We start from the raw sequence: 27,910 nt of genomic DNA on the forward strand, positions 1-27,910 counted from the left end.
TGACCAATGGTAGATGTGGTAATTAGACGTAATTTAGCAGCTATAGAAGAAACTTTTACATATCATATCGTGCAACACAATCATTATTTTCCATCCACTGATTGCACTTCTAAATTGGTTAAGAAGTGCTTTGAACAACAATATGCGTGGGAAAGAACAAAATCTCAAGCTATTGTGACAAAGTATTTGAACCTGAATCTCTGAGGTGCTTGTGTTTTGATCTGGAATGTGTTTACTCTCATTGTTATAATTATGGAAGTACTAAATTATGTTCTATTCTACTTAGATATTTTAAACCAAGCTGTGGAATTAAATTGAAAATATTAGAAATGAAAGAATTACAGTAGGTGGTGAAACCCCAGATATATTATCTAGCTACATTCTAGAGATCTTACAAGAAAACAACATAAAACACAATTTGTTAGCATTGTGTGTAGAGAATACTAATTGCAACTTTCTTCAAGATCAGGTAAAAACAATGTGTTTTCAAAATTACAATAACAACTGGGAAGAAGTTTAATAGGTGTAAACTGTGCAGCCCATATCATACATAATTGCATACAAACAGCTACAGATTGCCTACCTACAGATATTGAAAATATTGTAGTGAAGGTGTACAGTTTCTTGTATGTATGTATATTGTTAGAGTTGAGAAACTAAAGGACTTCTGTGACTTTATACAAACAGATTATCAGAGATTACTAGGTTACAGTAAAACTAGGTGGTTAGTGTTATTACCAGCGGTAGAGTGCATACTAAAAATGTTCCAGCCCTTAAAATCATATTTTGTGCATCAAGAAAAGTGCCCCAATGTCATTAAAACCTTTTTTGAGAGAATATATTGTGAAATATAGCTCTTCTTCATCCATTCACAGTCTCAACCTTTCATGCAAATGTACTGAAAATAGAGTCACAAGATCTTACAATGAGTGAAGTGTACATTATCTTGAAAAATCTAAAATTTAAATTTGTAGGAAGGAAGAAAGAATAATTTCTACCAATTAATGTACGAATTATGCTGGAAAAACTACATGAAAATGGAGATATTAGTGACATCTTGTTTCAAAGAGTGTCTTTCTACTCCGCATGCATGGAATATTTAGATTGATGGACCCAAGAGTTCAAAGAAATAAAGTCTCTTGATTGGTTACTTCTTAACCACTAAACTAGTCAGAAATTGAATCAGCAGTGGATTTTAATACAAGTAAGAAAAATGGCATAAGCATAACGACAGAAATCTGTTTGACGAAGTATGTTGTGTTAAAGAGTTACTTCAGTGAAGATAAACTTAAACAGTGGGAAGAAGAGAACACACCAGTTGACAGAAAATAGGTAGAGATCTTCGACAACTTAAAGAACAAAAATATTTCACATGGAAACTTGCTCAAAGTCGCTGATTTTTGCTTTTGTTTGCCTGGATCCAATGCTTCAACAGAAAGGGTGTTCTCTTTTATGAACAATTTATAGGACACAAAACACATTAAAGTTGAAACATTGAAAGCTCTGCTAGTAAGTGTAATTATGATATGACATGTGGAATTCTATAAGTATATCAGACATAGAGACGACATTCTGAAGGGAATCCATTCTTCAGACAAATATGACCAGCGCAGCTCTGGAGCTATGTAGACGTCACATCAAAAGCCTATGTTTTGCAGTTACGTTGGTGAGTTCATAATTATTATTTTTATTATATTCACTCACTTTATGGGCCTAAGTAGAAAAGTAGCTAAAAGATGCGAGTTCATTTGTGTATTTTTTATTTTTGTTTGCCTATTAAACATTTTTTTCTTAATTATTGTGCATTACTTTGTGATCCATCTTCTGTTATTAACCCCTTACCACATAGGACAGTTTTGCACACACTGATTTTATATTAAAATAACTCAAGTAGTTCTATATTTCTCAACTGATGTTACTTATGGTCAAATCCAGTTATTGACAGTCTGCTATATCTGTCCCAGTATGCAGTTTGAAATATTATACGCTTATATTATAAGTTATATGAATATAAAACCGGTATGTGCCAGTATGCTGTAAGGGATTAATTATGCCAGCTGACAATACCATAAATTCATTTTGATTCTTAAGGCTAACAAATATCTTATATTACCTTCTCTCTTCTCTTCTTGCATTTTGCTATTAGTGTTATTCTGTAGACTGAAATGAATTCAGTTTAAGTAATGATTCTCTATGAGAAAAAAAAGTCAAATGGTTGGGAAAGTCTACAACTGATTTGATTATAAATCAGAAAGCAAAAGGTGGGAAAAACTGTGCGTACAATAGAAAATTTCACAGAATAAGGTATAATAACAATTGGATATGTGGTTGTGAAATAAAGAATCTCTTTTCTGTTTCCCTTGTCTTCTCTTAGGTAAATGATTCTAATTCGTGCAGTAGAATGGGGGTGACTGATTTAGGCTACCTATAAAATAACACAATAAATTAAATTATGATTTATTTAATAATGTAACTGTAGAGGTTATATCAGCATTGCTGGTGTGCCGGGATTTTGTCCCGCAGTTCTTTTACATGCCAGTAAATCTACTGACATGAGCCTGTAGCATTTAAACACAAACATCGACCTGAACCGGGATTGAACCCGCAACCTCGAGCACAGAAAGCCAGCACTATACTGACTATGCTACCGAGGCCGACATAAAATAACACAAATTATATTAAACTCATGCACAATGTTGAATCTCAGTTCTATCGGCAGTGTAAGTGTAGCAGCACAGTTAAGCCATGCATACCGTGATGAAATATTGAAAAACAATCAACAAGTGGAAAGGTATGTGCTTTCCAAATTTATCGATTGTACCAAGTTTTGCAGAGCTTTTGAGCTTACTTTGAGAGACCACAACGAGATTAATAATTCTGAAAATCCTGGTAATTTCGTAGGACAGACAGATTCCGTGACGAGTATAAACAAAGCTGTACAGGAACACATGGACTCGAACCAGATGTTTAAAGGGACTTACAAAACTATACAGAACGAATTGTTACTGTATGTAGGAAGTTTGCTGTGAAGCAATAATGCAGGAAATGAAGCAGACTTCGTTGCAATAATGTCAGATGAGACAACTGATATCTCCTTTCAATCACATTTAGCACTGATTTTTCGTTACGAGAATAAAGGCAAGCCATTTGGAAGATTCTGGGGATTTTTCATCTGGAGGGTCGAGTGCGCAGATGCAATTTCTAAATGGAGTAAATTCTCTGTTCAATTTCTAAATGGAGTAAATTCTCTGTTCAAAGAGAAACCTCACAAAATAAGAATACAGACTTATAACGGAGCTTTTGTAATGTCTGGTGAAAGAGATGAGGTTCAAGTGAAAATAAAACTCATCCAAATGCGTACTTCATACATTGATATAGGCCTACTCACCAGTTAAACTTAATTATGGAACAAGCTACTTCACAGAACCAGCTGTGGCGTAAAGTCTGGCATGTATGACCATGAAATGAGTGGACCCACATTCAAATCTTGGTTGAAATAAGTTATCTGGTTGATATGTTTCCGGAGTTTTCCCTCAACTCATTAAGAGTGAATTCTGTGCAAATTTAGGAGTTGGATCCTGGACTCATTTTCCTGGCATTATCACCTTTACCTCATTCAGATGCTAAATAACCATAGCAGCTGATAAAGCTTCGTAAAATGAATCAATTAAAAAAAATCGATCCACAAGGGTGTTTTTCTTTGATTTGTCGGCTTCCTCCACAATGTTTGTCAGCATTGGAATCAGTGGTGGATCGTAGAATTCTGAGATATTTTGCGACTAGGTGGAACTTTAAATCAAGACTGTTAATGTAGTTTCTGAGAACAAGAGTTTAGAACAATGTTTGCTGGAATTAGAGAAAATGTCACATAACAAAACTTGTTACGGATCTGTTAGTTTACGGCAGGCCTGCAGAACTTGCAAAGTAGGGGAACTATGACATCAGCCTCACTTCACTTCTATTGGGGATGATAGACTTCCGTCCCGAGAATGAATGTTGATGCAGCCGAGCATAACTAGAACGCCGTGACCACACAGGTAGAAAAGGTGGGTGGGGTAAAAGAGGGGAGGAAAGCAGTCGCTCTCAAGAGCTACAGTTCTGCAGGCCTGGTTTACGGCATTATTTGGAAGAGGAAGAATTTCTGTACTGCTTATCATTTTCAGCAAAAGAATTGTCACATGTAGACATTTGATACAATCAGTTACAAGCAAGATCGACTGATGTAATTCAAGCAAGAAATGAAGTGACTTGTTTCAGAGGGGTTGTCATGCAGATTAGAGAATCCACAAACCACATTCATACTGAAACTGAGTCTTCATCAGCTAGTAAGCAAAGAGAAATGGAAAACAGGCATATTGACGCTAAAGAACTTGTGATAGAATTGTGGAAGAGGATCACCAACATTTCAAGTCATTAAGTCATCTTGATGTGGCAAACTTGTTAAACTCTGCCAACTTCATTGACAATCTACTAGATACGTTTTGCGAAATAACGAAACTACTAAAGATAATAAACCTTCTTAAGGAACACAATGTCCCAGGAACTTGTCACTGCACTTGCTATACTATCGATTGAGAAGATGATGGTTAAAGGCATAGAAGGATTCACCATCAGAGTAATAGATACATTCTGCAGTAGAAAGGAGCATTGCATGAACTTCATTTTGGACATTAGATTAGTTGCATGTTACATTTTATGTGTATAATGAAACTGTAGCACACTCGATATTTTGTCACCAGCCACCCCTGACACTAATACGAGTATTTACATTTAAATGAGTATTTTCTTTTAATACAATTTTGTTAGAAGTGCATATTGTTAAATCACAAATGCAAATGGTTAAATATTAACCAAGTGGTATAAATTATCACTAAACAAAAAGAAATGAGTTTTTAGAAAAGTTGGTGTGTCCAATTAACACAATGTGTTACTGCCACAAAAGTTATTATGCTTTGAAAAATACTGTGAACTTCATACTTACTTTTTCTTTACTAACGTAAGATTGTATACATACATAGCTTTATAGTTGTTATTATTTGAATAGAAGAATGCGATTGTTGGATATTACTCTTTTTTGAAATTGAATTATAAATTTTAACATCTACATCCTCTGCTATCCCCCTTAGTTGGCACTCATGGTGGATTCAACAGAATTCTATTACAAGTCATACTGGATATACCATGTTTGAGTTGCAGTGCGTTTGAAGACTGAATAATAAGTCGTGTTTTGAGCCCAGTATATTCACGCCATGATTTTTATTTGTGCAGCCACACAATGAACCATTTAAGAGTACAAACTTTACACACAATATTCATTACCACAGAACAGAATTTTTCACACACACGAACACACATTTTAATCCTTCAATTAATATAAATTGTTATGTTAAAAAATGTTCCTTCTGGAAAAGAAATTTGTCAATAAAAATTCAATGTTTTCTTACAAAATTTTCACACGTGCTTCGATGCATAAAACCAACTGAACATACATGAAATATCTTTACATCAATGCACAGTTTTGTTGATAATGAAGTATGTAAATGGCTGTGCTGAATGAATTATTAAAGATTAAGATTCTTGAGAGCAGAAAAAGACATTCCTCCTTTTTATACCACTTTCGTGATAAAATTTTAAGTGTATTGTGGAGAATGGAACAAATATAACTAACTATCCTATATCAGTATTTTAGGAACCAGGTATCAATAAGTCATTTAAAGCTTACAAATCTGTACGAAAATATTTTATTTATGAGCACAAAAATGTGTGTTTCTCGGGCTTAATCCCTCCCACCCCCCTTAAGATCTTACTTAATAGCGAGCACAATTTATACATCTAGTGCATATTATTTGCATGTGTCTTTAATCTGGCTAGAAACCTTACTGATGTGATCAAATTAATGTCACAATAACAATTATTTTCAATTTCACATCATAATATGCCTCTCAATGGTTCCCATTACCATCTCTAATCTGATTGTCTTATTACATCTTTGGGCTTGAAGTAAAACAAATATTTCTTATGGAACTATATTGCAACAGACCACTCTGAATGTAACTAACGACTTTTCTTCATTCACGTAACAATACATTACACAATTCATTCTTTATCTATAAATCTATTTATATACGTAAACCTATTTACATGCTACTTGGAAGAAACCCGTAACTAATATAACCAACAGGTAGAGAGACTTCACGTTTCTGGTCCACCATCTCAGTTTAGAAGTGTCCACTACGTTCACAACACCTCAACAATTTTAACTCTTCTTGCAGCAGTCGGGGGTTGTGAGAGAGAAGCCAGCAGTAGTAATTTCTTGAGGTTCGGGTTGCCAATTGTCATGAAATAGGTTGTGTGCTTTCTTTGGTAAGAGTAACTGCTAACAGGTTTGCTCAAAGCTCTACATGCAATGCCATTCTCCTATATTGCACATTTCTTACCAATTTCTTACAGAGGATATTATATGTACTCCAAAAGTGATAAAAGAATTGCAATAATCATTTTTACTCCTACTTAGGATGAATTACACAAAACTGCATACAGGGCACCTATTACTAAGTAATGACGTTCATATTATTATCTTAATTTACATGAAGTTTGCTAGAAAAGGATATAAGCATAGCCATCTTAAATTAACAAATCATGTTCATACACTTGGCAAAGGTGCTACTCCAGCATTTGTTGGTCTGATTGCAGAAAACAAGCAGACAACACATTCATGAAATATGTTTAAAATTTCGTTTTTAATAACTTAATAGTAACTGAAAAAGCTTATGAACGATTTCAATACCAATAATAATGACGACAGGCTTTAAAAGAAAATTGTATTAGACAATAATTTGAAATTTACACCATATAAGCTTAAATTTAAGTGATGGAATTGACTGATAAATTACAAAAGTACTAACTGGGTAATAACCTAATGTAGGCCTACTGTTCTCCATTGTACCACTGTGTAATAAATTGGTGAAAATTATGTTCGCAAACACAGAAAACTTTTGTGAATTATTACATTAAATTGCTGCCCATATACACACTGTTAAAATTTCAAGCTAAACTCTGCCAAATGAATAATACGCACATCCGTCAGATCATTTAAAGGAATCTCACTGTTTTTTAAGCCTATTTTTGAAGTTAGGTTGTTATAAATCACAATGCTCTTACTGCACTTATGCCACTATAAACTTTTACTGCCATCATAGTTTAATTTGCATAGAAACATTTCGTTTAAGGAACCATTTTCACTTTCACAGACTTGTTGTTGTTTTCTAATGCCAGGCATTTGACAATAAAGTCATTTGACCTCTTGCACTCCAATATTTTTCAAAGATATTATCATGGTTAGCCACTGCTGCATAGATTTTGAGATGTTCTGAATCCATTTCTTGATTTGAGTTTCACAGACTTAAATTTGCAGAAAACTCTTCCACAAAGCTATTAAAATCACTTATTACACCTGTTTTTCAATACCTGTTCTTCTTTTTCTTTATTTATTTTTTTCTATGGCCTCTTTTCTAGAATTTGGGTTAGATCCATACCTTTCATTTTGGAATTTACAGTACTATATTGTTCGAAAGTTTGGCATACCAATACCGGTACCTAAGAAGTAATTTCATAAGTGTGCCATCAGGTAGTCTGTATTAAGTTACCATAAAAAAATCTTTTTTTTTTTCGTCAAAGTGGTTGATGCACACAGTTGTTGAAGAGGTAAAGTCTAATCTTTTCGAGATACTTCACGAATCCATGCTTGTCTTTTATCCTCACCCTTGGGGAATGAAAACATTGTTATATGTGTGCTAGATTTTAATGTACCATCATAGTTAGACTTGCATTCAGCAACACAGCATCATCTAGGCATTTAACATCTAAGTAATTAAAATTTAATGATACAAATATGTGTGTCTAAAATGAAATGTCAAAATATTTAGGTTGGGTAAGTTAAATATAGAAATAATTATAATAATTCTTACCATAGTACAATAGAAAAACAGAAGCAGCTGTTAAAAACAATATCTACATGTAAAACAACTGTTAATTTAAAGCCTCACTAGATCATTCTCCCACACTTTACACTCCAGCTCGGAGTCTGATTCTGCTCTATGCCAACATTGCGAATTCTAACAGGAGCATGGCTTGTTAATTTATGATGGCTGTGATATAAGTAAATTAATTATAAAGTCGTCTTAATGGTATTTCCATAATTTTTTAATACTGGCCAAAAAAGTTTTTGTATGTTTGGAAAAATATAAATTCAATGATATATGACACAACATTTTCTATGTTTTGTAGTTTTGTCCCCCATACTAATTTACTTCTTATTATAACATACATCTTTTAGAAATAAAAATAACGAAAATATTTACATAATTTCATGTGCCAAATAAGCTTGTATTGTAGTTGTAATCCCCTGGTAGAGGGGCAGAGAAGGCCTGACGGCCTTATCTCTACCCGGTTAAATAAATACATACTAATACTTTCAGAGACCACTTAGTAGTTGTTATACTGACACAAACTATGGAAATGCATTCATTTTGCAATTCATGTTTAATGTTCCAATAAGTTATACTGAAAAACAAATTGTATGATTATGGAAATGTAGTTACACATTTTTCCCAACTTCAAATCAAGATTTGCTGAAACAAAGCTACCTCTGCCATCACTTTTGTTGAGCTAAAGTGTCCTGACTGTAGAGTATTTCGTGTACTGCTGTTGAACAACAAAAGATGGCTGATAAATTGAATGTAACTTTGTCTTAGCTAGCAAAAATTTTGTTTTCATGTGAATATCAACACTACAAGTTTTGCGAAATGGAAATTATTAATGAACATGTAATGATCTCTAATGAAATTTCATTTGGGCTTCACAAATTCAATTTCTATAAAGAAACAAACTTTGCATAGGGACTACTGAACTTTGTGAATGAACAGTAATATTTATTCGAGTTTGTATGTACTTTGCAAAAGAAATATTCCTTTACTGAGACCTAAACAATAGCTCGTGTATCAAGTGCCAATAAGTATACCCAGTTAAAAAATAAATGGGTCTCAATCAAATTCCATAATTTTTTTTTTCTGCAGTGCGCTAAGAACTTATCCTTCTCTTAAGTATGTTAATACTGAATGTCTTACTGCAGTGCTGATCTGTTACATTCCTGATATTATTATGTAACCTTTACTCTTAACAGAACAAAAATAATAGAAATTTTATATATATAAACGCTTGTACTATGGCTTCTACCAACATCCTCATCTGTTACTGATACATGGCACAAGTGTTTGATAAATTTCATTCTCTTCAAAAAATCTAATACTTTAAATCAATGCTATACTTTCACGGAGTTCATAAAATGAAATGTATAAATGTTTAGTTGTAAATGCAGTAAAAAAATACATTAAGAATACCAATTAAATGTTTAATAATGATCCCTTGCTTACTATCTCATTATAACTTTCCTTTTAATGATTTCCTTTTGAGATTGCCTTGAACAAAAAAAAAAAAAAATAATAATAATTTGGGGTTAATATATATTTCTATACTGCAAGTAAATCTGGCCTATATATGGAGTACATTATAAAGAATCCTCAGTGTACCAAATTGTGTACTTCCCATCTTCCAAACAGAGCATTGTTGTAGTCTGAACACAATCACGAACATTGTCAAAAAGTTACTAGAAGTCTACGGTACGATGCTCCATCACCATGTTCAAATCGCACAAATCCCAAGCAATGAACCGCACCGAGTTCCATCATGTGGGAGGGTTTAGGGGGCAGTCCCATAGTCCAGTGCTCCGCGTCCTCTCCCACGCCCTCTTCCCCTGCCTCTGCCCCGCCCCCTCCCCCGCCCCCGTCACCTACGTCCCTCTGGCATTCCTATGTTGCTCGTGGTCTTCTCCAAGAATGCTAAGGGGCCTTGTAACACTCCACCTGGTCCTTGAGTGGGGAAACCAGACGGACCTCGTGGGCCTGCAGACTGCTGCATGAACATCGCTTGTTGGGGTGACACCATTGGTCCAGGACCCCCACTACCAGATGCTACTGAGATTCCTGGTGGACCCTGCAATCAAATGCATGCCGTTTCAGTGAGAAACCCACATGGGGCTCACTGAAACATCCAAACACAAATAAAAACTCTAAATAAAAAGTAAACATCAGAAACTAAAGAATAACTTATAAAAATGTAATTAAAAATAAAGTAATATATAATATAATTAAAAATAAATCAATGCCTTGAATTAAGACAACAAAAAATAAATAAACTTTTGTTATATAAAAACTGAAAGGTCATAAATGAGAAAGTAATACAATTTAATAAAATCAAATATTGAAGTTTTATCACTGATACACTGATATGTAATTCAATTACTATTAGAAAGTTACCTATAATATAAAGATAGTTATAGGAATATTATTTTGATTCATCTACACGTTTTAACTACAAATCTTTTTTCTTCACGTCATTATGCATGAATTCATCTAATCTACTTTCTTTATAATCTAGATATTTAAAAATAAGAATGTAACACGTACATTTTGCTGGATATGTTATATTTCAAAGGCATTCTGAATAAGGTTAATTGTCTGAATTTTGGCGTTAATATTTCTGCGCTAATTAATTTTCGATAGAAAACGTGTTAACTTATATGGCGAAAATCATGTCCTTATATGTTTCTTTGTAACGATTACATTTGAGTCAAATGTTTATTTTTCCAGTAAAACGAATTATGCGAAAAAATATATTTAAAACAAACTTAATACACATAAATTATTTGATTAAAACTATTTCCTTTTTAAGATACGTAAAATATAGACATATAGTTCTCCAGATATGAAAAATGTATGTTTAATATTTCCTATGTTAAATGTAAAACAAGGTTAGTTCCTAATCACTAAAATTGTGCAGACTGATCTAGTGCATAATAACAATATCTAACTAAATTCCCTGAACTATTTATCAACTAGAAGCAGTGGGTGATGTTAAAAGTGCTATTACTTATAAACTGTGATGAATTATCAATATGTGCTAAGATTAATACATACATATTACAGTAATTATGACATAGATAATTACTTTTCGCAACGCAGTTTCCATTTCGCAATTACGGTGACTTGGGGCATATCGGACGAACTTAAACTGTTAAAAGAATAAAAGCCAAGCAAAATAAATTAGAGAATGTCGTAATACAAAATAAAGTGAGGGATGGAACAGTGTTGCATTGTCCTTTGTTTTCCCCCAATATGCTACCTGTTGTTGCATTTGTTGCTGTTGAAGCTGCTGCTGTATTTGCTGTTGCTGTTGTTGCATTTGCTGCATCTGCTGTTGTTGCATTTGTTGTTGCTGTTGCTGCTGCTGTTGTAACTGTTGTTGTTGAAGCTGCTGTTGCATATTATTAGGCATAGTATTAGGTTGTGGGGGTGCACCAGTGGGAGGTGCAGGAGGTTGAGGTCCCGCATTTCCATTTGGTAATCCAGTAGGAGCTGGACCCTGTGCAGGTGACTTTGCCCAGCCTTGAAGATCAGCCAGTAAATTCTGCCATACAGCTATTTTTTCATAATGTCTTTTTATCAGGTCTTCTTTTCGTACCAATTCTAATCGAAGCTCATTTGTATCCTGAACAAATATAAGATTTGACATTAATAAGATAATGTCACAGTAATATAATAATGCTTACTGACTTTAATGTTTGTTAAGCACAGATGAGGAGGATATGGACATGAAACACCTTGCAAATTGCGAATATTTTGAGACTTTTCTATCTTATGTAAAGATACTGAGAAGCAAGAAGGAAAATAACTTAATTTCTAAATCCTAAGCATTAGATACACACAATAATGTAATCTAAGAATCACATATACAAATATAGATGTGATAAGCTATATACAGATAATAAAAAAAAGGTCTCCATACAAAATCCATTTTTTCTGTAGTACTGTATTGTATTGTATATATTAACATTCCATGGTATTCATACATGCTTACAGCTAGAATATGAAACAAGTCAAAAAACTTAATACTATTATAAAGTCTTAATTTATAGTCACACTCTAGATGAAATATATACAGACGAGATTTACACTATAGTCTACTATAGTCCCGTCCCTCTAATTTCCGGCAGCCAATGGCATTGCAGGTCAGCTACATTTAAACGTGTGCGTCTTGTGATTCGCTGTGGAAGACGTTATTCATTTCTTAAGGCTCTTTTATTGGCGTTTGCAGAAAGCACATGAGGACGTTATTTGCCGCTCAATTATTTGCTGAATTACAGTCGTTTTATTTATTATCATAGGAGCTACGACATGATGTTTAACGGTGTGGCAAATAGATTCCTAATATGGTAGCTCGGCAATGAAAGAACAAACTACCTAACTAGACTTTATAGAGCCTTCACTTCCTCAGACTAAGCAAAGAGGAGGAGTCACGCCGGGAATAACAGCGTCGCGACTATAGTACAACACAAAGTTTTAGTATCAATTTCATGGGAAAATTTTAGAACACGGATTGCACCTACCAAATTATGTCTTAAAATACTAAAAGGTGCAGATTTGTCTGCGTTTGTAGAATGCGCATCATTATATTTACGAAAAGGCACTTTTCAGTGCCAATAATTTATTTTGTGTGCACAAGGTTGGAATTTTGAAGTAAGAGGGAAAGGGTTCAATCCATGTTCTGGAGTTTATCCCAATATATTTTCTGTACAGACGTTACACAAACTGATAGTAAAACTAGACAAACAGGAAAGCACAGAGAGAAATAGCATGGAAAATGTATTAAAGTATCATATCCTTTAGTTCATTTACATATGAGGAGCATCGTTTCAAAACGTGTTATGTTCCCGAATTCTAATTTTACAGGAAACAATAAAAAAGTTTTTCTCCTAAAGTGTTTTGAATATGTATAAAAATGAACTGCCATCGTGTTAATATAGACATTTATAACTAATACTGATAAAATCTGAAATGTGTTTCCTATCACAATGCGGAGCAATTTCACTTTTAATTTGTTACTTAATACGTTTTGAAACAACACAAAGAATTTAATACGTTTTGATCGAACACCTTTTGTTTCTTACACAATGCTGTTTCATTTATTTATCTTTTTCACAGAGATGCCATTTATTATTTGTTATAAAGTAACAGAAATGGTTGTTTGAGATTAAATATTCTGTGTTCCGCATTTATTATCAACAAAATAGGCCTATCATAAGTTATACTAGGGCACTAATAAAATTGAAGGTACATTGTATGACTTGAGGCTTTCCCGGCGTTTAATGTAGAATAACTCTTCTCGGGTTCTCAGCCAGGTGAGTTGGAGATTAGCTTCCAAGCTTTCGACGGCTAGCTCTGCCATCTTCTTCAGGGAATGAAGTGATGTGGGACCATGTCTAGCCGGTATATATGCAAAAGTAGGGCTTCCTGCTGTCAGACAGTTGGGACCAGCAAGTAGCTCCTGATTGGCTGCCGCTTCCACAAACCAGAATGCTCCTGGCGGTCGGGACTAGGAACTAGCTCCTGATTGGCCCGCAGCGGGAAGCCCTACTTTTGCATATATACCGGCTAGACATGGTCCCACATCACTTCATTCCCTGAAGAAGTTGGCAGCGCTAGCCGTCGAAAGCTTGGAAGCTAATCTCCAACTCACCTGGCTGAGAACTCGAGAAGAGTTATTCTTGAAGGTACATTGTTTTTTTGAGTATCCTTTAGTCTAAAATGAATACACATAAGTAATATAATTATGAAAATACAGTCTTTCAAAACCTGATTATTCAAGAAAATGTTCACCATGTTCGTTATTTTCAGTAGAAGATCCTGTATCATTGCTGAGGCAGAAACATAGAACCCCACGTCATCCAGTTTTTCCTAACTATCTTCAAATCTCCTTTTAGCAAAGTATCCACATTGTTCTTCTTAGCATCAGTAAGATTTGTGGCACTGTTATTCTTCTTACTCCTCGTTTTATAATATGAGTGCCTACTTTGAAAGGATTATCATATCTAAATGTGGGTTCCATTTTCAAAGTAACCTCTGATTTTCCATTTTTATAGATCCTTTTTAACGTAACCCTTTTAATATCCTTGATTGCGTCCGCCTTTTTGTATTGTGAAGCTAGAGATTTGTAATCTCGAATTGTCCAATTTTTTCCTAGAGTTTTAACGGAAGCCACTGTTTCATAAAAAAAAACCCTATATTCATTAGGGGTAATTATCTCGGCTTTTTTACTTATTTATTTTACTAAGTTATTTTACGATGCTTTATCAACATCTTAGGTTATTTAGCATCTGAATGAGATGAAGGTGATAATGCCGGTGTAAAGAAAAAGAGTCCAGGGTCCAGCACCGAAAGTTACCCAGCATTTGCTCATATTGGGTTGAGAGAAAACTCCGGAAAAACCCTCAACCAGGTAATTTGTCCCGACCTGGCCGTTACTCCACAGGTGTGGACTCTGCTTTCTTGCGCAACGTTTTCTCTACGATTCAGAATGGCCCCACACTGGAAAATACATTACAACTTCGGAAATATGTGGGGTGCCTTGCTTTGGAGCCAGAAAGGAAGGACATGTACTATGTGCATGTTTTTGTTCTGCCCGCTGCATCTGTCAAGAAAAGTCTTATGCAAGTAACATCCTGCTCAAAGCTGAGAAATGACATTCCTCCTGATGCCACTTCATTTGCCCTCTTCCAGACTGAATCTCGTTGCATGCATAGAATGTAGGGAACTTTGAGGGAATGATGCATAGTGAATTGGAAACGATTAGTTGTAGAAAGGTCCAATTTTCCTTATTGTGTGTAATTGGAAATGCATGTACTTTAGAAGATAATATTATCTCAGAATGAGATATTTAATTTAGTTTATTGTAGTAACACAGCTGATGTATTTATCTTGTTTCGATTTCGCGATTTCTTTTTGTTTTTGTTGTCAGCCTTTTCCTGATCCTCTTTGATCTTTCTCCACTATTGAATAACCATTCATTTTACACAAAAGTAGTAAGCAACCGTTATTCATTACATCATGCACATCGCTGACAACTTAGGAAAAAATGCGGCATTTCGTTCTGGTCAACCAACGAAAGGAAAACAGTTGGGAATTTAATACGATTTGAACCGATCAGTTTCGCGAACATAACACGATTTTATCCGACCGTTGCTTACGAGATTACACAAGCTGGCGCATAGCACGATCGAGAGTAGGTCTCTGTGAGTCATGACAATTTCTGCCGCTAGGTTCGCCTCGCTGTCCTAAGAAATGTTGAATAGTACCATTAAAAAGCATTGTGTATCGTGAAAATAGTTCGATTAATTGTGCATTACTGATTGAGTACGAATATTATAAATATGCCAAGCATATTACAGTGTTATTTGAAGTTTGTTCAGCTAAGTTATATTCGAAAATTGGCAGTTATCCGTCACAATTCTAATTACTTTAAATCCAATATCTTCCACTACTTTCAGGGCTTCCATAGTCAATTTTGCCAACTCATCTAAGGTTAAATTGTGTGTAAAATAAAATGGCACTGGTATTCTGTACTTTGTAGACAGACCCTTGAACAGAATGCACAGCAATTTATTGGCCAGCTTATTTTCAATCCCAATAACATTTTTCTCAGTGTCTGTCATTCCTATCAACATATCCAAATTTCTGTCATACATCAATTTCGGTTTAATACTCATTTCGTCAATAATGAGAGATCCAACTTTTTCATTTTCATGCTCCAAGGACTTTTCCTCTGCAATTAGCCGAGCCTTTATCAAAGAGGTGACACCTGTTTCTCCTTTTGAGTGACCAATATAAGTTTTTAATGTCTTTTGATGGGGTAAGTGTAAAATACCCAAGTTTCTTAGTAATCTATAGCCGGTAGATGACCTGTTAGATAGCAATATGCAGATTTTCAGTGTGTTTTCATGAAATTTACACTTTTGTTTTCCGAAAGCCTGAATTTGTTCAGTCAAAAAGCTTGCTTTCAAACTACCTTCTTTTGCAGCTTCTTTTATTTTGGTAAGTTGCTTTTCAATTCCTTGTTCTTCCTTCTCGTTTTGTTTCTGTAAACTCCAGAGCTTGCTTTTTAAATTAGGCCTACATATTGTCTGTCTTAGTTTTCCAATAAACTGATTTTGTTTCCGAATTGTCCTAGTAATTTTTTTACGTTGTAATGTAATGGCTTTGGGAATTTTTTTACTTTCAATTGAGCATTGTGTGGCTATAGTTTTTTTATGTGCTTCATAGATTTCTTCAATTGAAACATTTGCTTCATTGAAAGCTGATGTACTATGTTCAACATTGGGTTTATTTTTCTTAGCAGGATGGATGTTATTCACCACTTCTGTTATCCTTCTTTTGTTGCGTCTATTTATGTTTGAAAAATTTTGTTTATGTTTTGGAAAATCATCAAAGACGGATGGTACCAAATTAGGAAGCAAACGTTTTATGTTGTGCTAATGCTAAAATCAGCTTCTTTGAAATGTCTGCTGCAGACACGCGATTTCTTGTTTGGCGTCCAAAGAGTCCTTGGTTTGTCCCCTTCGCGAGAAATGGCTACACACCACTTCTTTCTTAGTCCTTCATCTTGTGGAAAACAATGACACGAAAAATCACATTCTTTATTCTGGTTCGATTTGCACAATGGCACACAGCAGTAAACCATTTCAATCACACAAATTACAGGCTAACTTCCTAATTTAATAAATGCTAATTCGAAATAGATTTACACGCACTAAAATACTACAGCGTTTACTATTACTATGCTCAATAGATTAATCAGTAGGCCTATAGAAATGTTTTCACCACTGCAAGAAAAAATCGCGCAATAAATTATACTTCTCAGTTATTGTGACGTTCGTATTTTTTTTAAAGAGAGGGAAAAGTTAGGCCTTCTTGCAAATGCTTAATTATGAATTCAGGGAAATTAAAGATAATGCAGTACCTTAATTAGTTGCAATATCTTATTTAATAACAATATTAATAATATTAGGTGAAAAGGGTAGGCTATAGTGCGTATATGTAAGATGTCAAGTTAATTTATTTCCGGAAATGTTTGGTGTATCAACTGAAGTACAAAGCAGACAGTCCCTCAGTTTATATGTAATATGTTTTAATATCAAGAATGACAGCCTTTTATTGTAATATAATTGAGGAGTAGAAGTTTGGAAATTACGTCTCTTGTCCATAAAATATTGTACGAAGCATTTAATAAGCAATGGTGAGTCCTTTAAATGTCCCAAATGTTAATGTCATTTAAGTGTTCTGCTATGAATATTTAGGGCAGAACAGCGCTCAGAGCGGCGGAATTGGCATTACGAGGGAACCACTTCAGACTCGTTTTTCAAGCGCTATGCGCCAGCTTGTGTAATCTCGTAAGCAACGGATCCGACGCATCAGAAGGCGCATACAAAAAATACAGAATATAATATGAACTGATCCAATTTTGTTATGATATATGATGAAGACATGCTTATAAGTGAGAAATCGCATCAAACTAAATTTCGATAGAGGGGGGACTTAACACGTTTTGAAACGACACTCCTCATATAGGTATATAGACTGATATGAAATGAAGTGTTTGAAAAACAGGAATAGAACGGGATAATTACAACCTCAGTGTGAGTGTAGCATATATATATATATATATATATATATATATATAGGCTACACAGATTTCAATGAAAGTGCCCATAAGCATATAGACGAGCAATTACCTCTTTAACAACCAACTCCGGTTTCAGAGCAGACAAAAGAAACCTCTTTTGTAGAAAGAAGGCTTCCATTTGACGTGCTAAATCAATGAAACGTAAAATTGTATGGTCAACCTCTACCCGAATTTCATCTTTTTCCATCGTTGGCAATGCTTCTTCTTTGGTTAATACTGTAAGACATGACTGGAAAGAAAAGAACATATTCAGTTTTATTCCAAGCGTAATCATATTGAATTAGACTCCTTGTCAGTCAATTAGTTATTCTTTTATAGCAAAATAATTAAATAAAGCCATACCTGGAAAGCTTCCTCAAATTCATCAACTAAATTACCATTTCCATTTGTTGTAGCCGCCATCTTGGCGCAGCGAATTAGCAGCGACTAGGAACGCGTTCCACTAAGTACTCATGCGCGGAAGTGACGTCACAAGCAGACGATACGTTAACCACGCGGACGTTACCAGAAATTTGCAAATGTGGTGTGTATTTCACTTTTTTAACTATATCAGTGATTCGGTTTCTGCCAAACAGTTAGTGCAGTGTATTTATTAGAAGATTTCTAACATCTACAATTACTAGGAGTGCTTTTAATACATGCATATTGATTTAATTCTAATTTTTTCATTCTATACAAAGAAATTGGCTTTGTTTATGTGGTTGTTAAGGACATTTTTTTCTCTATTTCGTATATTAACTTCTTGTGTATCGCTGAATATTATTCTTAACTGTTTTCATAACCCACTACTCTATGTTATGACATCTGTTTCCGCTACATTTACTACGGATGATACTGTTTCTGAAATTTCTTCAACCTTAACAGATAGTCTTCATTCATTTATATGTAACTTATGTGGGAAATCGTTTACAAAACGTGGACTAAATATCCATATAGCTCGTAATCACAGTCTTAAACAAGATTCCCCGCCTGTCGGCATTAACCTTCATGATACTTCCTCTTCATTCAAAAGTAGCATCCAAGACTCGGAAGCTAAAATTTTTAATGGAAAAAAAAATAGACCCAGAAGAATCAATTTCAAACTCTACATGCCCTCACTGTGGTAAATCATTTCGTCGTATCAACCAGTGGCGGCTGATTGACTGAGGCAAGTGAGGCCGGGCCTCAGTCACTTGGCTTAACTGAAATCAAATTTTGTGTTTTTATATAATGTATTAGTTATTTGAATGAAGCATATATCTCTGTAGTAGCATTTGAAAACTTTGATGTATTTAGACCTGTTTTGCAGTAAAATTTGTTCCTGAGGCCGGAATCGCTCCTGCCGGGTCTGCCTTGTGATGTATATAGACCTGTTTTGCAGTAAAATTTGTTCCTGAGGCCAGAATCGTTCGTGCCGGGTCTCGCTTAATGCATTTCATGTCCTTTCGCGGGCTTTGAGTTTACGCTTAAAACGTTGTAGCTGAGCCACAATTCGGCTGGCCTGGTCAGGTTTCACTCGTCCCATCCATGGGCCGGCCTCAAGGGTAGAGTGGGGTGGGAATAGCAGTGGTGACTCGTCTTCCTAACTAGGCCATAAATAACAAAATTCCAGCTCTTTGGCAGGCAGAGACCCACTCGATTCTCTCCCCTTATGTCTCAGTTTATGACATAAGCGAGGGTGTTCTTCTATTGTACTTCCGGTAATGAATCTGGGCCAATGTTGTTATGTATTTTGGGAAAATATAAACAGAAACAAATGAGAGAAATAATGCTGGTGCAGTTAATTCATTGTTGGAGTGTTCTTTTTCGAGAAGAAATAATACTGAAAGAAAGGAAGTTTTAAATAAAGGGAGAGCCTACCGAGATACCTGCGACATCGCTGATAATTTTTCTAACACATAATCTTAAAACGCGAGTTTCTATTGCATCCTGGTATGGGCAACATAAATGGTTATGTGATAATGTGATTCAAAACAAACTTCTCTTGGCCTTGTTTGTTGCTGTCAAAGGAAAAAAATAAAAAGAAAAGAAAGGGGAATTTCAACACATAATGTGGGATGCTTCATCACACTGAAACAATCACTGAAACTCAGAGCATGACAGCTTATTTGGTGAGTGAAATTATTATTATTTTTCATTGATAGTAATAAGAATAGACTAATAATAGTAATAATAATAATAATAATAATAATAACAATAATACAGTAATAATGATATTAATAATATAATAACAATAATAATTAATATAATGAATAAACATTTCCTATCGGAGGCACTTAAACTAAACTTAGTTGCATCTGGCCTCACCGAGGATTTCGATCTTCGGCTGCTACTGGTATCAACAGTCATATATCTCGTGTTATATATAGACAAAATATGACTCGAATCCTACAATTCCAAATGTTAATGATTGCTTGAGTCAAGATAGTTCATCTCTTAAAAATGAAGAGGACTTAAAATTTTGGGAACAACAGTTTTTAAAAATATCTAATGAATTTAAAGATGATAATAAATTTGATGACAATAAGTTTGATGAACTTATATATAGTTTCCTTACATTTCTACGGAATGCTAAAGCTCAATGTAAAGGTCCTGAACACCCAGCTGTCAAATACTTTCGAGCACGGAAAGCCAAGAAACTCAATCAGCAACGATCAAACTTTTCTCAGTCCAGTAATCCCACATGTCGTGATAAACATTTTCGAGAAAGGAAAAAACAACAATATAATTATGATCTCGTTCAACATTATTATTATTTTAGACGTAAGAAGGTAGTTCAATCTATAGAGCATGATACAGAGGCTACACAATGCAAAATTCCCATTTCTAGTATTTATGAATTTTATTCTGAAACATTAGGAACAGAAAATGTTTCCACTTTCCCTGAGAATGATGGTATAAATGATTCTCACCATTTGATATCAATTGAAGACATACAGCATGCCATGAAAGGAATGAATGTTGATACGGCACCTGGCCCTGATCGGATATTACTTAAGGTAATAAAAGAACTAAAATGCTCTAATATTATTTGCATTATTGCCAACATAATGCTTGCTTGGAATTATGTTCCCAAATCCTTTAGAAGAGGCCGTACCATCTTAATTCATAAATCTGGAGATCCGAGTATAATTACTAATTGGCGCCCCATAACTGTTTTCTCTATTTTACGCGGAATTATTGAAAGGACCTTAGAAAGAAAAATTCGACCTTTTCTGGAACTATCTTTTCAACAAAGAGGATTTGTAAGAACTCCGGGAACATTTATTAATTCTTCACTGGTTAACAGCTGTCTTCAACACTCTAAATTAAAGAAGAAAGATTGTTGTATCACGTTTTTGGACGTTTCCAAAGCGTTTGATAATATTGGATATCAACAAATTGAACAGTCTATTAATTCGACCTCTGTTCCTCAGGAAATGAAATCCCTAATAAAATCTCTCTTAACTAATAACTCTGTCTTCATTGAATTAGATGCAGCTACCCGTACAAAAGACATCCCCGTTCATAGAGGAGTTGCTCAAGGATCACCTTTATCACCCATTCTGTTCAATCTGGCTATTGATTTCATTTTTAAGGAATTAAATGATCCTGAATATGCCTCTCAATTTGGTTACCAACTTAGTCCATACTGCCAGAGCTTAACAGCTCTAGGATTCGCTGACGATATTGCCCTCATATCAAATAATGTTGAATCAGCTATGTTTCTAATTGACACTACTAATCAATACTTACAGCGAATAGGTCTACAACTTAATGCCTCTAAATCCAAAGCCATTGTTATAGAAAAAGGAAATCTAAAAACATCTGACATTACAACAATAAGTGGTTTGAATATAGTGTCAACAAATAGCAATGACACCATTAAATATTTAGGCGTCACATATAAAGATGAAATCATTTTAGATGAGAAAGGCATTATGAATAAATTACATACTAGTATATCCAAACTAGTACATTCAACGCTTCTCAAACCAGATCAAAAGATAAATATAATAAACCAATATATATGGCCAAGTCTGATTTATCCTCTACAATGTGCTCCATTATCAAAGCTCAAACATAGTTTTTTGCTTGATATTGATAAATTGATAAGAAGTGCTGTCAAGGAAATAATTGGATTGCCAATCGATAGCCCAGATAGTATGCTTTATAGTTCCAGAAAAGTTCGTGGTCTGGGGATTATGAAAGCTTTGTGGGAAGCATTCTTGCAACATATTAATGTAATGCAACCTGTTAGATTCCATTGATGATCCTCTTCGTGCGACTACAAGAAATTTCGCACAAGAAATAAGAGCCAGTATACAACACCTTGGTTTCCCCTCTGAGGAACAGCCTAATGTGCGAAATCTACGGAAGAAACTACGAAATCAACAGTTTGAAGAATGGAAAAAACTTAACCACCGTGGTAAAGGTGTTTCGCATTTTTCAGAATGGTCAAAATCAAATTCCTGGATATCAACCAAGAAAGGCCTTTCCACCTCTCAATGGACTAACGCTATAAAAATGAATTGCAATGTCATCGCATTACGTAGTGTCCCTGGTAGGAGCCAAGAATCCCGTTGCCGCCATTGCAACGAGTACGAAACCCTTCCTCATGTTCTTGGTGTCTGCAGAAAAGGGGAACTGTTGCAGAACAATCGTCAACACTGGGTTAGAAGCCGAATTGCTGAATGTCTCAAGAAGTCTGGAAAGTTTGACATTTATGAAGAAGTACATTGTATTTCATCCACTGGCTCCACCAAACGTGCCGACATCATAGCAATTGATAACAATCAAAAGATTGGCTTCATAATCGATCCCACTATAAGATTTGAGGGTGCCGAATTCCAACCACAAGAAGTAGATCTGGAAAAAAAAAAGACATTATGAACCCTGCTTTCCTTATCTGGAAGAGAAATACCGCATACCCGTTTGTCGCTAGGAAGTAATTGGCTTGCTCTTTGGTGCAAGGGGCACTATATCAAGATTTTGTATCAATTTCTTTCATTGTTTCCATATCGATCTTTTGGAACTTCAAGATATAGCCATTAATGTTTTAAGACATTCCTTGCTAATTGTAAATAACCATCTGTACAGCTCTATATATGAAAAATAAATTATTCATGTCGAGGATAGCTGCCCTCCAAAAATAAATTAAATTAAAATAAAATTTAAATTTAAAATAGAATATTGTTGTTCTACAATTAATTTAGGTGCTGTTACTGCTCGCTACCCTTTTTTCAAGGGCAGCTATCCTTTTTGGATTCTTCTCTCCTGTCTGTGACCAGAACAGCACGCACCACGTCGATAGGCCATTGTATCACCATTATTCACGCGACACGTATGCCACGTGGACGACAAATGGGTGTTGCCTGCTTGTTATGTAACAAGATTTTTTCAAACCAGACTAATGTGAATAGACACAAAAGAGAAGTTCACGATTGTAGAGAAAAAGAAGTCATTGAATATGACAAAGATGTTTCTGTCTTCAAGTGCTTGGAAGGGTGTGAGGTATCGTTCAAATACAATTCGGATTTACGAATTCATTTACAAAAAAAACATATTAATCAAGAATGTGAGGAGCAAGAATTTTCTAGTTTTGAAGGTAAGCATATTTTTAGACAATATAAATAATAATAATAAAAAGAGAAATCTTGTAGTGAAATTCATTTAATTGTATAATAATTATTGAATTTCTTCTATACAGAGTTCATGGCATGGATGGCGAGGATAGAGAAAGAACACTTGGTCCAGTACGAGAAAGTGACTGGCAGTAAGGGGAAAAGAGATCAAAATATTGAAAGGATATACTTTGAATGTGTGAGATCAGGTATGGGTTCACTATATGAATTAATGATGCAAATACTGTTATAATTCAAGCAAATAAAAACTTCAGTATACGGTTACCTCACTGACAACAATTATTTAAAATACCGGTACTTATAAGAACAGATTGTCTGTGTTTGTCGAATGCGCATCATCATGCTAACGAAAAGGCATTTTTCAGTGCCAATAATTTATTTTGTGTGCACAAGGTTGGAATTTTGTGGGAAGAGAGGAAAGGAGGTAACCGTGTTCTGAAGTTTATCGAACTTTCAATTGGAGGCAGTGATGTGACAATATTGAGAGAACATACTTCGAATGTGCGAGATCAGGTATGAGTTCATTATATGGAATGGATATATTAATTAGGGTATGCAAATTACTGTTGTAATTCATGAAAGTAAACTTTCAGTTAGGAATAGGGAGGTCAAAATATTCACTTCGAGTTCAGGTATGAGTTCATTATATTAATTAATAATGCAAATATTGTTGTAATCCTAGAAAGTAAACTTTTAGTAAGAGACAGGAGGTGAAAATATTGAAAGGACATACCTACTTTGAATGTGTGAGATCGAATCTGAGTTCATTATATTAATTAATCATACAAATATTGTTATAATTTATAGAAAGAAAACTTTTTTTTTTCAGGAAAAACACGTCAATCATTAACAGTACGTAAAAGAAGTTTGAAGTCTCAAGGATCTTGCAAATTAGGTAGATTTTGCACAAGCCAAATAATAGTAGTACATGATCTTACAAATAATAAGTGCAATGCAAAGTTTTATAAGACTCATTATGGCCATAAAAATGAGTTGCAACATTTGACTGTTCCAAAGACTTATCGCATGGAAATTGCTACAGAATTGATTGAAGGAATTTCACCAACAAAGTAAGTACCGACATTTTCCTGGCTTTTTTTTTTTTATATTTGTGATAGAGTGGATCATGAGCGTGGTCATGGTTATGGATGATAATAGAGATAAATAACTCTGAATGAGCAAACATTGTATGGTATTCTAAAGAAATAGAAGTTGCATTAATTCAAGAATAATTACAAATTGCATTATTTCATATACACACTAGACCTCTGCATTCTCTTGAAAACAGCCGTCCGAGCTCACTGATTAGTCCTCAGTTGTGAAGAAAGTAGCTGGGAAATGATATGCTCGAGCACATACAGTCGAGAATTTATAACCGGCCGGTTGAAACATTTACTTGATCTGTTGCATGCACTCGAGGTTATTGCACTACAATTACATCACCTTTTATTGCTTGATATCCAAAAAAAGCCTACTTAAGAAGGTTACAACTTTGTTTTTATTTCAGATAGCACGAAAATTAGGAAGTACCATATGAACATTTAAACAAGGAAACATAATTTTTAAATAACACAATTCTTTAAATGAAATAATGCTTTATATATCAGTGGTTGTCAGCACTTGCTGAAATGTGCAATGGGTACGTGGTGTCGTCCCGTGCGCACCGTCGTGCAACAGGGAGAGAGAGGGAGAGCATACCCGCTAGCAGCTACGAGAGCATATAGTGCACTGCGTTTTCTGCGGGTAAGGAGCCTAGCCCCAGCATGCTCTGTGCTGACGACCCCTGTTTTATATTATCAATCAGTAATGTTATTCAGCATCCATCTTGTCTAATTCATTATATCAGTAATGAATGTTTAATGTGGCTTATTAAATATATGATTGCTTAAAAAGAACAGAGATCTTGTGATGCGTCTCAAATTTCTTCAAAAGCAGATATAATCTATTTTAGTTACAATATTTAATAAAAATAAAGCAAATATACATGCTCACTTTGCTTAACATTTGTACAATAATGTATTTTAAGAGACGGTTAATCGCAGACAGTGATTGATGTTGCAGCTACTTATGGTAAGGTGGATGCAGATTCTGTTATTCCACATTCAATGATCTTATCACGAAATATCAAGGATGCACCAAACATAATTCATTCTGAAGTTATTTCCGAAATTAAAATAATGGAAAAATCGCCATTTGTTTTAAAATTAATATATATATTTTTTTCAATCTTATCTAGAATTTCCTCTTTGGTTTCTTTAATGTATTTACTTTTGAATTGTGCCATTACAAATGCAATGTTACGAATGTTACAAAATATTATAAGTTAACTGTTCCATTGAACTAGAGGAGAAAGACTACAAAATTTTTTTTATAATTTTTTAGTGCTGCTTATACTTTATATTTATATTCTGATAGAAAACATAGTTTGTTAAAATTTTATTTTATTTTATTGCTTTATTAATTTATTATTATTATTTAAATATTTTACTGTAATTTTTATTCAGTCTGATAGCCTGTATGCCTACAAGGATCACTAATCATGTGACAGAGCATCAAGTAGTTTAACATTTTTATAGCGCATACTATAAACGCACCGATCAAAGACAGTTTTCAGTCTATGATACTCTTTGAGCAACTGGGACAACCAGTCGGCTGTGATGCTTCGAGTGTTTTGCTTTCTGCAGAGTCAGTACACATGGCAGGTGGTTACTGTGTATAGTACGAAGTTTCGATTTTGTATATATCATGACTCTTAGATGGTCGTTTTCAATGAAATGCAGAGTCTAATACACAAATTTCAATAACATCTACTTACACAAGAATTAATCTATAGAACAGAAGGTATGTTTCGATATAAAGGATTTTACTTGCTTCTTGAAGCTGTGTTTGCTTTTTGTTTCCTTGATGCTAGTTTGTAATTAGTTATTAATGTTACTTCCCTATTAAATAAATTTTGTTTATATATGTTATACGGAATCCATGGCATAACGAATGTGATATGGGCCTGCCCGCAAAAATAAAATTTCGGGCCCCCTAAAATAAAATGTATCAGTGCACCCAAATGTATAACCTATCAATAACTAATAAAAAAAAAAAGGTAAAGGTATCCCCGTAACATGCCATGAAGGCATTTGGGGGGCATGGAGGTAGAGCTCCATGCTTTCCATGACCTCGGCACAAGAATGAGATGGTGTGGTCGGCACCACGCTCTGACCGCCTTTTACCCCCGGGAAAGACCCGGTACTCAATTTTATAGGAGGCTGAGTGAACCTCGGGGCCGTTCTGAAAGTTTGGCAACGAGAAAAAATCCTGTCACCACCTGGGATCGAACCCCGGACCTTCCAGTCCGTAGCCAGCTGCTCTACCAACTGAGCTACCCGGCCGCCCATCAATAACTAATAATGACATAAATATATTTACAGCTGATAGAAGTTCAACTTTAATGCGATATATTTCCAAATTATAAGAACAAGGAGATTAATCGTTCATTATTGTAAGATTATTAAAATAATAACAAATATTAATAAATTTTATTAAAAAGCATATAATATATATACTATAGTGATTGAAATTAAGTAGGTGGGTAGGCCTGTCATTAAGTATATACTTCTATCTGCTATCTGCTGTTTGTTGTACTTACAAAACTTTACTGTACTCACATTGAACTCTAGTGAAACTGGACCATGCAGCGTGCTTTCTGTGATGCGAAGGTATTGATGATATCACTAACATCAATGGATCTAGCCCTTTCACATTCGATACTGAGGAGGCTGAGTTCATTAAATCTGTCTTGGGTCATAGAATTCCACAGATAGTTCTTTGTAAGTTTTAGCTTCGAAATGATCGTTCGGCCGAAGAAACAGTATCCGGAATAGTTAGAAATAGGTAAAATGCCGTGCATAAGTCTGGAACTGTAGCAGCTACGATTGAATTTTCTATTATAGATTTGTTAATTCAGATACAGAAGTTAATGAGGCTATTTTTTTCAGAGCTTTTCTGAAACCTATTACCTGGTCTGGGAATTCACTGGATAAATCTTCCTCATATTCATTTTGAAGAACCACTGCTGCATTATGAATCTCTTAGTCAGAAGCAGAATTTAGAAATTCTGGGGAAATAATTTTGAAGAAATGGTTAACATTATGCATATCCTCAAATCTGTTTTTTAATTGAGCTACAATAATGTCCAAATAACCATTAAAAACAGTGGTTCTGAAATACATCTTTGGATCTACTAGCCGCTCATTGACAAATATACTTCTATTTGTTACAGTACCCATATGACGCTTTGTTTCGCAGTGAGTAATATTGCTTGGTTGACAATGCTTGCCGTGAGTACCTCTTCTTGGCCGAGTTCTTCATAGTACAAAGGCCACAAGCCCTAGAGCTCTTTAATCAGATCCTGGGGAAAACACTGAATCTTTTAGTGGTAAGATTCTTACAAACTATTATTTTGTTGTTGAATTTTGTTACAAAATGTTGTATTATATAAAATGTACTGTTGACAATTACTGAATCCATCTTTTAAATATTTACTTTTGTACTGGAAGCTGGCCATTTGCTTCCTGGCAAATTAATCTTACCTGATCGTAGTAGGGCTAATAATTGTCGGTGGAACAGTGTTTACTATGTTTGTGCATAATATGATTAAAAAACAAAACATACAAATTATTTGA

The 27,910-nt window shown here is 34.6% G+C and overlaps 2 protein-coding genes across 3 annotated transcripts; one reads left to right on the forward strand and one right to left on the reverse strand.

The window, feature by feature from the left end:
* Nucleotides 1-344: 344 nt before the first annotated feature.
* MED28 (mediator complex subunit 28) lies at nucleotides 345-18,097 on the reverse strand. 2 transcript variants are annotated; one of them, XM_069823547.1, is made up of 5 exons: nucleotides 17,974-18,097; nucleotides 17,681-17,860; nucleotides 11,239-11,604; nucleotides 11,065-11,127; nucleotides 345-10,050 (listed from the first exon to the last, which is right to left on the reverse strand). In XM_069823547.1, exons 1-5 carry the CDS (start codon nucleotides 18,031-18,033, stop codon nucleotides 9,844-9,846), a joined length of 876 nt encoding a protein of 291 aa, XP_069679648.1. In that variant the 5' UTR covers nucleotides 18,034-18,097; the 3' UTR covers nucleotides 345-9,843. The 2 variants fall into 2 exon arrangements, with proteins under 2 accessions (XP_069679648.1, XP_069679649.1); XM_069823548.1 differs by lacking the exon at nucleotides 11,065-11,127.
* LOC138697937 (uncharacterized) lies at nucleotides 18,062-27,663 on the forward strand. The gene is made up of 6 exons (XM_069823549.1): nucleotides 18,062-18,154; nucleotides 22,838-23,197; nucleotides 23,300-23,422; nucleotides 24,064-24,304; nucleotides 24,842-24,977; nucleotides 27,508-27,663. Exons 2-6 carry the CDS (start codon nucleotides 22,936-22,938, stop codon nucleotides 27,538-27,540), a joined length of 795 nt encoding a protein of 264 aa, XP_069679650.1. The 5' UTR covers nucleotides 18,062-18,154; nucleotides 22,838-22,935; the 3' UTR covers nucleotides 27,541-27,663.
* The last annotated feature ends 247 nt before the right edge of the window (nucleotides 27,664-27,910 follow it).

The sequence above is a fragment of the Periplaneta americana genome, chromosome 4 (genome assembly GCF_040183065.1).
Source record: "Periplaneta americana isolate PAMFEO1 chromosome 4, P.americana_PAMFEO1_priV1, whole genome shotgun sequence".
Classification (NCBI taxonomy): Eukaryota; Metazoa; Arthropoda; class Insecta; order Blattodea; family Blattidae; genus Periplaneta; species Periplaneta americana.